At 41.4% G+C, this 14,669-nt stretch overlaps 1 protein-coding gene across 1 annotated transcript in view; it reads right to left on the reverse strand.

Moving 5' to 3' along the window:
* helz (helicase with zinc finger) overlaps positions 1-14,371 on the reverse strand; it is a 48,612-nt gene extending 34,241 nt beyond the window's left edge. The window contains exons 1-11 of the mRNA XM_072692881.1: positions 14,285-14,371; positions 10,808-11,014; positions 10,274-10,310; positions 9,369-9,493; positions 8,883-8,939; positions 8,568-8,616; positions 8,280-8,355; positions 5,195-5,393; positions 4,724-4,831; positions 1,643-1,943; positions 324-591 (exon numbers count right to left, since the gene is read on the reverse strand). Coding sequence (XP_072548982.1) covers positions 324-591; positions 1,643-1,943; positions 4,724-4,831; positions 5,195-5,393; positions 8,280-8,355; positions 8,568-8,616; positions 8,883-8,939; positions 9,369-9,493; positions 10,274-10,310; positions 10,808-10,996 — 1,409 coding nt within the window. The 5' untranslated portion in view covers positions 10,997-11,014; positions 14,285-14,371. The remainder of the gene's footprint in view (positions 1-323; positions 592-1,642; positions 1,944-4,723; positions 4,832-5,194; positions 5,394-8,279; positions 8,356-8,567; positions 8,617-8,882; positions 8,940-9,368; positions 9,494-10,273; positions 10,311-10,807; positions 11,015-14,284) is intronic.
* Positions 14,372-14,669: the final 298 nt, after the last annotated feature.

Below are 14,669 nucleotides of genomic sequence, written 5' to 3' on the forward strand. Positions count from 1 at the left end.
TTGCACGTACCCTTGGCAACTGGAAAACCATTAAGGCCCTTAAATGCCACAAGGATCAATTGTGACCTCTAGTGGTTCAGAACGGAGGAAGACCGGCAAACCAGGACTGCATGTTTAAGAACTTTTCTCCAGAATTCACCATAGGTGAACAATCTGTGAGGATGATAATGCCCTCCATACAAGTATGGACTAAAATAGATACAGTGTATCTAGTATAATTTAAGTCCAAATGTTTGTGGACACCCCCTTCTAATGAATGTATTTAGCTACTTTAAGTTTTAAATATTTAAATTTCAAAGAGAGGATTATGAGGAAGTGCTCACTTGCTGACTTCCTTGTATTGAGCGATTTCTTCAATGTAGAGCAGGTCGTGGAGCCGGGACTGGTAATTATCGCGGGTAAGCGTCTTGTCCAGCACGGACTGCGTGAAGAGCTGGTCGGCAGACAGTGGGATCTGATAGCGGCTCAGCAGGCTACGCTCCAGCTCCATGTTCTCGCTGGGGACAAACTCCACGATGGTCTTGCAGGAGGAGTCCCAGCGCTTTGCTGTCATCAGGAGCTGCTGACGGGCCTGCAACAAGTGCTCCAGGTCTGCAGGGGGCACAAAAAGTGTTAACAGGAATTACACATCGTTCACTGTTCTGACATAGTAATGATCCGTTAACCAACTTTTGCAGCAGGAAAGTAAATTAAGTAGTAGTGTTGTCATGATACTGTCATTTCAGATGCTGATACAATACTCTGAAAAGTAGCAATATTTGAATCCATTTTCCACAGCATGAAAGGTAGTACCACCAGTATTAATCGCCCTCAAGGCACAAAAAAGGCAAGTTTTACAATCCACCTACAAAACTCATTAGCAATGAACTACAGTCTTGGTCAATGTTCGTGCTCCCCTGTTCAAATAACACATTTTGTTGATTTTCCAAGTGAAAGTAAGTGAACAAATCCACTACAAGGAACTAAAATAAAATGTAAGCATTTCTGCAGATTTTTATATACAATTTTCATGTATTTTTATTTTAGAATTGAACATATTGAAATAAAATGTAACATTTAATCCCCACACAATTTGCACACAGCACAATTAATTACTCTGCCATGTTAAATAAAAAAAATAAGCTAGAATGTGCAAACGTGTGAATGTAGAGGTCAAAAACATTTCTCAACTTCAAAACTCATGGAATTTTACCAGTGGTGTCCCCATGCTTTAAATATACAATGTGTACAAAAAAAGGGGCAGTTGGCAAAGATACCCTAACAAAGAAAAAAATAATCATTTCACTGCTTAAAACAAATAAATACCATTGCAACAGAAATAAGGATAATTTTACCGGCCTAGACGTTTTCCCCTTTATACCCCTTTCTCTTTTTATATAGGATAAAGTGTCCGTCCTTAGGACAGTGTCTGTAAAATAATTTGAGTAAATGAATAGGGCAGCATTTTGGAACCTAATCACTGTGTGTCACATCTGCACCACACCACTGATTACCACAACAACTACTAATGAAGTGGTTTCAGAAATAACTGTTGTTATTGGACGTATGGAGGTTATCCATAGTAATCCATTACTGTAACTCAAACACTACTCATATGGAAGACAAATTAGTTATATATAAATAAATAAATATAAAGCCTTACCCTCAATAGACGCAGCGTCCACCATCACCCTCTGCATCAACACCGGTTCAAACCCGAAATCAAAGACTACCGTCTGCCGGAAGGTCCCAAAGATCTCTGTGCTGAAGGCCACTTCCACGGTGTACAGGCAGTGATCCATGCCATTCTGCACAAGGCCCGCTCCGCTCCACTCCTGACAACCACTCTCGCATACCTGCTGAGGCACCTGGGTGGAGGTGTCCCCTGCTGACACAGCCATGATGGAGAAATGTGGCCGGTTGGCATCGTAGAGCAGGGCGATCCGGTGCAGGGTTCGGGCAGGCTGGGAACATGAAGCAGAGAATGGGCTTAGTCATGTACGCAACGCAGCAAGTGTAACTGGCTCCTAAGACAATTTGGAGGAGAACACGCATAAAACAGCGATCATCAGCTAGTATCATGAAGCGTTCCCAGCCAGCACTTGAATTAGTTAAATACCACGGTCAGCTCACTTGATTTCACATCATTAAGCACTGATATATCAAACCAGGTGTTCGATAACTATAAATAATACTAGACATCTTTGAGGAGGGCTTTGGAGATGTTTTAAATGAACACAGTGATGTAAAATTCATTACTTTTTATGAATGGTATTTGTATTTATTCTAATATTAGTGTTTTACTGAACAAGTAAACACTTACTGCCCAGATAAGGAGCTTTTCAATTCTAATGTTGGTGCCTAAAACGTACACTACAGTGTATTTGTCAAGATCGATTACTCAGTGGTCTGTATAAGCTATGGAATTCCCAGCTGTGATCACCCTCCTGTTGCTTATAATATAGTATAGGAAGCATTTAAATAACTCACAGTAAGAGCAGCACAGGCTAAAAAAATACAGCTTCCACACAACAGGCTTAGGCATAACAGCATAAACAGTGAGAGATGCCCCAAAACCTCCACCCTATGTAAGTTGCAGTGTTAATGTTTTAAGTATAGATTAAATCAAAACAAAGATATAAATGTTTAATTTTTTCTTATATTAGGTCTTCTATTGCATGATTTGACACACTTCACAAAATAATATTTATTCTGACGGAGGCATTTTTATGTATTTTGGTTAAAAAAAAACTTCTTTTGGTTCCAACACCACATTTCCAGGTTCTTATTTCCATCGCTTTCTGTTTGCAGGTAATCTAATTTCCGGTCGAACCAAAACAAACTGCGTAATCCAGCTTCATGATGTTTTGCTGTGTTTCTCAGTGCCACAACTCTAAACGAAACCACTGACACCTGGGTGTTCATAAATTTCTGACCAAGCATATGCTGAGATGTAAAAGGATTTTTGCAGTAGAAGGTCAATTTCCCAAGAAAATTGTCGGTAAGCTCTGTCTGTTCTGTCGAGTTGATATGTGCTAATTAGCGACTCTGTGCACGTGCAGACCTCAGGTGCTTTATTCTGTTATTATTAGCTTGAGCGTAACAAAAGTGCACATTGTGAATCAAATTAAATAAAAACAAACTTCGCATCACTTCTATCACCTCCTTATTTTTCTCTGATACAGTGATCTAGGCTACCCAAATTCCCTGCCTATACTTCTGCTGGGAGCATTTTCGCATTTTCTAGCTGATCAAATACCCTAAAGGCATAAAGGCAGCTGCACCTGCAAATATACACTGCGGTTGCATGCTTTGCCAGGGTAGACCAACCAACGCTCATGTCTGCGGCCGCCACTTAGCTCAGTGCAACTTTGTCGAGATCTTTAAGACTCCTTCAAGTCAATTTATGCTTGGAAGTAGTGCTGTACCTTGCCTTTTCTCTTGGAAAAACTTTCAATGGCCCAAAATTTAAAGAATTTGTTTATTCAAGTGCATCCAAATGGCTTGGAACAGCCAGAATAAGGAGGAGAACGTCAATAAGGATGGAAACAAATCTTTAGTGCTCTGACCATGACAAGGCATCTCTAACGGGACCACATGCTGGTGTGTTAATCATCTTATTAGTATTACACCAGGGGGTTTAAGAAAAGTTGTTTGGCTTGATATTGGTATTTAAAGTTAGAAAAGAGCAATCCTAATTTGAACCAACAGACAACAAAATATGGGGTGAACCACAAAGAGGTGGCTTATTAGAATTATACTGGTTGTGTACCTATACTGTTTGTATAGGAGCTTTGCCAGATTTTATGTTCCTGCTCTTCCTCTGCTCACTGCGGCTGTCCCCATGAGCAAAGCACTTAACTCCAATCCACTCAAGGAGCACCATAAAACAGTACCTCAGTGGCCAATGCACTTCCCTTGGAAGGAATTCTCAATACACTTTATTCCCTTGTTTTGAAATAAAAGACAGTTCAGATTTGCCCACAGTGTACCATTAATTAACGGATTGGGAAAGCAGGGCCACATTCAGAAAGGCTAAAAACATCCTGCCACCTAGCTAGCAACGTAGCATTATAATTCTTATTCACACTTTCATCGCCAACACTAGGTGTTGGATAGGAGTGCCCATGACAAATATATCACTGGGGGGGCTGTGGCGATAAAACATTACAATAAAAGTGCTATAAATGGTTCCTTAAGCAATAATCCTAGAAGAACTACTTTCGGTTCCATAAAGAACCATGTTTGTAATAGAAATGTGTGAAGGACCTTAAAAACATGGTGGTTCTTTATTATATCAGAGGGCATGAAGAAAATGTGAGGATCTGTACAAAAACTGAAGCTGAAGGGGACCATGCAGCATGACAATGATCCAAAACGTTCCTGAAAATACAGCAAGGAATGCCACTAAAGAAAGAAATGGCGAGTTTGGGCATAGCCAAACCAAAGCTCAGATCTTAATTCAGTAGAGATGCTGTGAGGTGATAATAAAAATGGGCTGGGCATGCAAGAAACCTGCACATTTGGGCACAGGCTGTGTAAGACATTTCTTCAGTTACATTCTTTGTTATATTACCTCTATCTCTCAACAGTCCTCATTTTTGTTGACCATATATCTGAGACTACTAAGCAAACACCACTCCATACTAACCAGAAAATATACCAAACCTTAGGTACACCAGGTGATCTATTGTTCTCATCCTCCTTATCAAACGCTCATGAGGGAAAACTCTAAAGCACTCACCTTGCAGTAAAGTGAGAATGTCCAGGAATGCGAAGACTTTTTGGTGTTGACCGTGACTGAAAGATCTGAGCTATGTTCCACTGTAACTCCATCCACACAGTCATTGAGCTAAAATGATATCAGAGGGGGAAAAAAGAATCAATACAGGGACATTCACACCCTCCGTGTGGCACTACCACATCATTTTAAATGGCAACAGAGCTAATCGAGTCTGACCAGATTGATCCCACAGAGTCAGGCAGCATTTGACTGAAGAATTTCCTCAAAAGCATGGCCGTCTCTTTCAGTCCACAACCATGGCAGCAACATTTGTACATTTCTTACAGTCACATTATTTAGCCAGAAATATGTAATAGCACCACCTACACAAGATAATATGGTTGCTTTAACAAAGAACTTGGTGAAGGACAACGAAGAAACTTGGGAACTAACGAACTGGGAGCTGTAATTAATCACTACTGTAGAGCATACCACTTTCTCTGGGGTGAGGGAGTTGATCCACTTCTCAATAAGTGCCTCCATGTAGTTCTCTGTGTAGTGCTTCCCTTCCTGCTGCTGCTTCAGGCGGATGAGTCTGGAGGCATAGCGCCGCTGCCACTCGGTCAGCTCCTCCTGAGAATGGGCTGATGTGCACTGAGCCCCGTACCGACATAGACCCTGCTCTAGAAACCTACAGGGATATAGAAAGGTACACTGAAACTCCACTCCAAGAGCACAAGTTCACATTTTAAAGCATATGAGCATCTTAGATCAGACAAAGCACTAAACATCTACTAATTCTACTATCTACCAAACATCTACACTGTTGACCCAGAGTAACAGGTACTGAGCAGTAATGCCTTTTTTTTTTTTTTATTATGAAAAAATAGGGAAATTCCACCAATTTTACAGAATTTCTGCACACTCTCTAAGATGCAAGCCAAGTAATCTAGAGTGGTTTACTGAATGCTCTGTTATAGAGAAGCTTACCAAGCCAGTATTATTCAGAGATGATGGGAACCAGACAACTGATTTGCATTATTCATATGTTGAAATATTTGGCTATAGAAGCTCTCACAGAAAGACATCACAGGGAGTGGTAATGAATTCTTGATGTCCAACACATTGGTTTAGCACAATTTTGAGATAAGGTGTTTGCCCAAAATGCATTTTTCATACTCCAGTCATTACAGAGACGGACATGCAGAACACTGTAAGGCAAAAGAGTATTCAAAGAAAGGCTATTTTTTCCATATTTACCAATATTTCACCAGAATTACACACAAAGCAGTAAACAGGATAGTGAATTGTTGCTTCTTTTCTCGTCTCCATTTTTTTATTCATTTATTTATTTTTAAATATTGCAGCCACCACTATAGAGAAAATGTTGGTTGGTCAGATTCTTGGCAATTAACCATTTTACATCAAATCACTAACCACTAAACTGTCATTAAAAATAAATAAATAAAAATCCATTGTTCTTCTATATTTATGTATTTATTCATTCATGTACTTCTTTTTAAATATCAGTTCTGGTCATTATGAAATGTCTAGTACAATAAACCAGCCTGGATGGCATAAAAGAAAACTGAATTAATAAATAATTGGCTCTTATTGATTTAATTTATTAGACAGATGTAGCTGATCTATAACTGTGCTCTTACTAAAACATTTAGCTATGGGGTACAGTTCTAGCTGCCAACACCTCTGCGCTCCAGACCGCTGGCATGCCACAATTTGGTTCGTGTAGCTGGAAAACTGCAGTAACACATTTTTTGTTCTCAGAATTCATTAACCACCTGAACGTGTGTGTACCAGGTACACCCGGTACACCAAGTACAAAGTACTGTTTTAGGAACTTCTAGAGCAGTGAATTCTACTGTGGTACTAACCTGGGTTCTAAGTACTGATCTGAGTAAACCTTTTTTTTTTTTTTTGTAGAAGCTAACTAATGTTCAACAAGCTGAATGCTGCCAGCCACATCCGCTGCTTGCAACTTAAGTAAATGTATCGCAATGACATCATCAAACAGTGTTCTTAAAGTGTTGTGAAGTGGTCTTAGCCATACTTCGTACTGGTGGATAAGGAGGTTTACACTTGCAAGCATTCTGACTACAAAACTACGGCCAGTGTGGCTGAACAAGCATATGAGTCTGCTGTGGTCTTACAGTCCCACTGTGGTTGAGTGCACACCAATTTCTGTTCTAAGGTCTGCTGTTGTAGAAGTCAGAGTATGCAAGATTATACAGAACCTAAGTAGACCAATAAGAATACAGCCCTGGTTACACTAAACATCTGCTGAGTAGTAGTATAAACTTACTAAACCCAAGTTTAAATTCACATGGGATCCTCAGGTAACTCTTTTTGATGGCAGCTCCTCAAAATTACAACGTATCTGATGTATCAAATTTCTGTTCTGTGTCTTTCTAGTACATTGTCAAATAATCTCATTCCTCCATGGGCATTTAAGAGAGCCACAGGGTGAGAGGTGCTGTGAGAGCTCACTGATTGGTGATGTCGCCATACTTGTGAGTTTAGCGACAAGCTGAGTTTGATTAAAAGGTAGCAAGCAAGGAAATCGGTCCACTAAATGTACCTGGAAACAGTTTTTCCAGTCAACACTAGCAGTTGCACTGGAGCCGTCTGATTCTCGGTGGATCTGTAGGTGAGCTAGCCAAGCAATGCCTAGCTTAGTGAGCGAGTTACAAACTATAGAAAAATAACTATAATTTCAGCATTAGTCACTCCATCAGAGTCATGGTAATCTAACCATTTATAAGTGAGCTCTCAGTCAGCAAGACTGGTGAGCAGATTGTTATAATGCTAACTAAGATAACGCTACTCAGCTTCTCGGTCCTGATTCAGAGCAGTTTAACTTTTGCAGTTATCAAACTGACAGGTACATTTGTGTACATAAGTGATTAATTTAAAATTGTGCACATTGCTCACTTAGTCTGTGACCCTGTGAGCAAACTGAACATTGTATTTGATCAATCTTCATTTTAAAATAACACAGGATAAGACTGTACAGAAGCCACAGATGTAGAACCATGCCATCCAATTAAACATATACCGCAATCTTATTTCGAGGCCGTACCAAAATAAAAGTGGATACTGCCCAACTCTACTGGCCATCCTCTGAGAAAAGGCAGAATATCAAACTAGCTAAACTGAGCTGGACCACAGCCCTTTAGAACCAGGAGTAAATACTACTCCCAGCTATTGAGCAGAACAAATATGCTGCAATTCTGCTCCAGAAACTTTTCTGCAGCAGAAACTCACAGATTAAAGCCATTGTCCTTAGTTTAGTGTTAAATCCCTGCTATAAAAATGTAACTAGTGAACCGATCAGATCTGGTTCCAGAAGCTTCAACCATTTCAAACTCTCTAAATTTTTTAAACTCATGGGGAGGGAAAAAAAGAGAAGCTCAAATGTTTTTTTTTGTTTGTTTTTTTTAAACCTACAAGAGCAAACAGCTCCACCTCAATTACTGTAAATCTTAAAAGGGAGTGCAGTGCTCATATCCTATGTGAAAGTGTAAATGTCAAAAAACAGCAGCAGAGAGGTCAGGCGTACCTTTTGCACAATGTGTACTCCTCACTGCTAGTGACTCCCCGAGGTGGAGGCCGGAACTGCCAACCCTCAAGAACATCTGCTCCAAGTGCCATGCCGACAGAGACCAGGAGAGGAAAAAGGGGAAGAGAGAGAGAGATAGACAGAGATAGAGAGAGAGAGAGAGAGAGAGAGAGAGAGACAGCATGTCAGCACATACGCCCAAGAAGCGCTACGAGTCATATGACCAGAGCTGAAAACAGACTTTTGATTTTTATTGTGCAACTAAAATGGTCTGTAGAGGAAACTCACCCTCCTCGCTCTCCTCCGGCAGCTGCGTCGTCATCTTACTGTTTATGGCCTGCCAGTCAAACAAGCTTCATGACTCAAACTCATATTTCAGACAAAAGTCCCCAAAAACACCCCACAGAGTTTCAAAAAACTGAAGGAACACAAATTCTAACACCAAGTTAGGTACTGATGTCTTTCTCTGCACGACTAAAAAGAAAAAGCCTAGAGAGAAAGCAGTATGGTACACAGCCGGAGACTATTTAGACATGCCTCGTTTGGCAGAGTCTAATCTCTAGTACAGGATGCAGATACCTTATGAAAGTAGCGTAAACGTACCTCAATTTCAGAAAGGAGTATTTTCAGTCTCGTCATATCCTTAGCCATCATTCCATTCTTAAACACAATAAGAGGATAGATTGTTGATTAAAAAGACAAAACATTTAAGTAATAAAACAACAATTTCAAGGGCTCTGAAACATGAGAGAATCTACAATCATTTTTGTCTGGCTTGAGATTGGATCACTAGTTCTAACTTCTACTAGTTAAATGAGGCATTCTAGACATTAACATGAATTCATTTTAGTTCAACTTCATTGGTGATGCTATTGAGCTTTCTCTGCCACTTTTAAATCCTATTTAGAGCTGTGAAACCATTTTACTTATTTATCTTCTGAGCTTACTATGAATTATTTGAAGCTTGAGAAGTGAAAGACTGACATTTGGGAAACATTTTACACATTTAACTGCAATCACACTGACTTTATTCATTTCAAATGTGTGTGTGTGGTAGTACAGCTCTGATAGCAAGATATATTCATTTACCAGTGGTTCTCCATACAGAGCTTTGGAGAGAATGCTGAACACCTCCTGTAGGCTTCCATCCAGCAACATGTTCTGAAGTCCAACCCGGAAACTCCCTTCTCCCTTCCCCAACTCTTCAGCAAGCACTACACGCAAACACAAAGACAGAGAACTACACATGAACAAATCTGGCATTGAATTTCTGGTGGTAATATTTATCATCTTTATTAAACCACTGATGTAATATCAGATCTTATTCTTGGCTGATGTCAGTTGCATGTTCTAGAAAAACTGAGCTGGGATTTGTTCAATTTGTCCTGAAAACGCAGTTTCAAATGAATGTCCTTGCTCCCTGAAATGCTGCCTGATGTTTGAGGGACAAACGTCCTGGACAATGGAATTTAATGAATAAAGGGATTACATGCTAGTCCAATGTTAAAGATGCCCATCATCAAACGTCCTTCAGAACGTAGGAAGTACCTAGTACACTGTTTAAAGTATTAGTTTCTTGAGGAACTTTTGGGGGTTCTTCAATTTGAAACTGTGGAGGAAGCTCTTAAGGAGAACCTTCAAGGAACCTTTTTCTTTTTAAAAACTTTCCTCAAAGAACCTTAAGAGCATCATCCACAGTTTTAAATTGAAGAACCTTTAAAAAGCTCCTCAAGGAACTTGTACTTTTCTATGGTCCAGTGTGACCAGTACACACTGATGACATTTAAAGGACTGCACTATACTGGTGCAGCACAGAATAGTCACTCAGATCGGGAACCAAACCCCAATCTCCCACATGGTGTGGCAGCTCACTGGCAGGTAGTTGTGTTCTCTGTTGTGCCACACCAACCACCGCTGTCTGGTTAAGCATCTGGTTGATTATTTTTATCTTCTTTGTTGGTACAGACGCAGGTTTCTTGGAAATGGGCACTCACCGTGCTTACAGTCCTCATCAGCTTGATCATAGTCCTTCTGTAAAAGTAAGAGACACCAAAAGTTACGTTCCAGCTCAGGAATGGGCAACTCCATTTATATTCCACAGTTCTACCCTACCTAGTGTTTACCATTCTTTAACAAAGCTGACTCAATCCATCATCTTAATTATCAAGCACTGGAAGAAGAAACCTTCAGACTGGGTTCTGGCCCTCCAAGAACGGATGCCAAGTCAAGGCTCTGGCTCACTCAGCCAACATAAGGAAACGTTCTGCATCTAAACCATTACCAGCTGCTTGGTTATACATTAATAAATAAATAAGTAAACAAGAATTCAAAATGTCAATTGCTACTTGTTACGTTTTTTTTTTTTATGAACTATTTATTAATGTGAATTCAAACTGTGAAAATTGGGTGCAACCCAAGGCACCGCGAACAGCAAACTATTGAACATTAAAGGCATTCCTCAAAAGCACACAGCGCTTTCTTCACCCAAAGAAAAATCCATGGTAGTAATCTTGGGCCATGGAGCTCACCAGCTGGAGCAGGCCTGCAATCCGGTAGAGCAGAGCGCGCTTGCGGAGGAGGGCCGTGTTGGGGGTGGGGGGACACGGCCCCAAGGCCAGCAGGGCCTCCGTGCTGTGGGCCACCACCGCCTCATACTCCCGCCTCACTAATGATCCAATGGCTTCTTCACATGACTTCTGCGGCCTCCTGTCCTCCATGACTCTGGGACAGAGTGTCTGAGGAAGAGATTATAGGTTAGAGGGGAGAAAGGACGAAAAAAAAAAAAGAGTCTAAATTCAGCATAGCAATGCCACAGACCTGCACAGTTTGGAGATGTTTCTCCAAACTCTACAAAAGGCAATTTAGGTGTGACCGCGCTCACATTAGCAGTTCATGGACTCCTTTTATAAAACGTATATCAAAATTTACATTCAAGCACTTGGTCAAGACTTCAAGTGCGAAGATCTAGTCTTTAATCAGAAACTCTCTTTGCACATGCACGTTTGCCTGGGTTTTTAAGGCAGCTGTATCTGAGTGGATATCCCAGTAAAGCTTAATGTAAATTAAACAGGTATGACCGTGACACCTAGATTGTACAACTTGCTTCATTATTTTGTTTTAAAAACATTGCAAGACTATATTGTGCACATGATGCAGAAATCAGTTCTTGTGAGGGACAAATGTCGCAGAGTTCATTGTATACGTGATTCATAACCAAAAGCTCTGTTGGTTTCTCATACAGATGAGATCATACCCTGTTTAACAGGACTTTAATGGCAAGTAAGAACACGTGTATACCGGCAAACTAACTTTTAAAAGCTACATGTGTGAACGCCTGAAATTCCAAACAATACCAGTCAAATGAACCTGGTAACATCCCTGGATTTATCCACAGAAAGGGCTAAAGCTAGCTGCGGACATTCCTGTGATACTACCTTTCCCCCCCTGATTTTCCCCAACAAAGCACAACCAAAGCATCAGCCTGTGAGAAACAGTCAGAAAGTGAGGACTTTGGGACAGGCCATTTGACTGAAACTTGACATGAGGGCACTTGTTTGACTTAAACACTACAGAAACAAAAATGTGGTGACATCTTATAAACTAGCTGTAAAACTATTAGAATTTGTTGTTTTTGTAAGAAAAGGATCTTAAGCCACTAAAGACAAGATCTGCATATCAAATATTTTTCCCCTCATAATTCTGGTATTCATGCCATTGCTACATCTGCAGTGGAGCAACTGATGAGAAGTCATGAGACCTCATAGTAGTTGGCTCGGAAAGATTGAAGTCGATTTTCCGTTGGCGTTTCAGTCGGGAGTTAGAGTGTAGCCATGCCTTTCCAGCCTCTTCCACATTTTCCCATTTGAAACAGATAAATCAGGAATGCTTTTACAAACCACACCAATTCCCGTCGAACACAACAGCAGAGCATCACTCCTGTAAAGGGCAGGAGTAACAGTTCTCTATACACGTTTGTGTAACGACTGGATTGCATACGAATAATTTATACGGCAACAAGACGGCAACTCAAAAACCATGCTAAAACAAGTCATGTGACATCCTATTGTTTGATCAAGCACACTCGCATAAACACAAGGCCAGTGCTTTTAAGGGGGGACACCCTCTTCCGTCATACAAAGAATTCAAAGCTCTGCCAAGCTGACTGTTAGAACAGAGCTGTGGGTTATCAAAAAGCAAGGCAGCTGACATGGACAGAATTTAATATCAGTATTTCATATATATATATATATATATATATATATATATATATATATATATATATATATATATACAGTATCAAATAATATTAAAGTGTACATGAACAGAGTAAATGGGCCCTGACCAATCTATGGTAAAACTAAACGCAGAAAAACATGCATGATATGTTTGCTTATCTTAAAATCTTTTGAATTGCGAAGGTTAATCAGGCAGAAATGTTTGTATGTATGTACAACGTACATACATTATTATTATGATCATTGTTGTGCATTTTGAGCTGTCTGAAGTCCTGAGGAAGTACTGTTTACAGTCATTTCTTGTATACAAAGTATACAAAACTAAAAAAATCAATAAATAAATAACCAAACTGGATCTCTCTATTTTATGAAAAATACACACATATGAATATGACCTTCATCACTGATCAACACCTGTACACTGATCGCCAGAATCACAGTGTGTCAATATCACGGTACACCGATACCGACCGTGCATCGTCCACGACTACAACATCAACAAGCTATAACGTGGCCATCTAATCAACGCCGATCACACCAAAAAAGGCAACACAAGAGACTTAGAAAAATATAAACAGCCTATCTTTGGATTCCGGGTCAGTTAATAATAGATGTCCCGTCTGAGTGTATGTATGTGTGTGTGTGTGTGTCCGCGTGGGCGTGCGAGTGTGTGTTGCACGTCCGTCAAGTCAGAAGAGAAAAAAAACAGAGGGAAAAAAAAACACAACAAAAAAAACACCAACTACAGTTAGCTAGCTGTGTTGTAGCAGGGCACAGAAAAGGGGAATCCACCGCACAGATCAGGAACCGATCGAGAGATGGACGCCTAACGTTCACCAACCCCCGAGCGCAGCCTGCTGAGCCACTCACTCCTAAACTTGCTCTATTCTGACTGTGTGTTTTAACTTTAGCTTAACATCAAGGGCGGCCCACAGGAGGATGGCTTCCCCTTTTGAGTCTGGCCTCTTCTCGTGTTGCTCTCTCCCTCACGCTTTTGGCTTGTTTTCCCCTTTCCACTATAGCCAGCCAGGCAGCCAGGCAGCCAGCTAGCTAGCTAGCTACCTATCTATCTCGCCCAGCTCACTGGGGGTCTGGACCCGGATTCGGAAACAGCAGGGCTGATTTGGGACAATGTCTTGTCTGTTGCAGAAAGCGGCACATAAACAAAAACGAAGGCGAAAAAACCCCACACAACCGTCACAGCTCCTCCACTTCACCTGCTTCCCCTAGGAGCCCCCGATTAAGCAGCCCTGCAGCCTTTCCAGCTCCGCTTCGGCTTAACCGCGACGTCGCCGGTCGGTCTGCGGGCTGAAGCTGGCCGCTTCTCACGGCCTTGAGCCACCGACGCCCCCGTAAGCCGAGTTCACACAGCGCCGTGCACCAAGCCCCACAACGTCCACGATATACTCACAAGCGCGCACTCTGTACACAACTGTACACACGCCATTTTTTTGTGTGTGTGTGGGGGGAAATAATAATCAACAAAACAGCAACGTTGGCTCAGAGCTTGTCGGGGAGACGAGCCAGCTAGCAGTGCTAGCGGGTGAGCTAACGCTGTACATGTAGCTAGCTAGCCTGCTCGGAGGGTCGCGGCTGAGGCCCTTATTGTGCAGCGAAAGCTGCTGCGCAGGAGAGCAGCACCCGTTCGGGTTTCACAGCACCAGAGCGAGCTACCGTCCGTAATTTCGCCCCAGAACCGAGGCGAGTCAGCGGTTCCGCACGTTCGAGAGGCGCACGAATAAAAAGGTGTAGGAGGAAGTCTGCGCTTACCTAGCTTTACTTTCTACGCCATCTTGGATCCACTTGTCAGCCTATCGCACGGCATGATGGTCAAATAGTTCTGCGCCCGGCTTCCTGGAACTGCTACCGACACAACAGAGCAGCAGAGGGTTTCAACAACGCCGTGGCCTGAAGCGTGGCAGAGGGCTGTGCTCTGTACTAGAGAAGCTGCTTAGTTTAAAAAAATAAAAAAAAAATCCCTTGTGGAAGATGTAAAAAAAATAAATGAATAAAAATGTAGACTTCATGATTAAGGGGTTGTTGTGGTGGACTGGTGGGTCTCTTCCGAGAGCAGAGATCCTGGTTTGTTGGACACATAAACACACCATAGAAACACCACGTTTCCTCCGCTCTCTCAAGAGCAGCCATCATTTCT

Source organism: Salminus brasiliensis, chromosome 12 (genome assembly GCF_030463535.1).
Source record: "Salminus brasiliensis chromosome 12, fSalBra1.hap2, whole genome shotgun sequence".
NCBI lineage: Eukaryota > Metazoa > Chordata > Actinopteri > Characiformes > Bryconidae > Salminus > Salminus brasiliensis.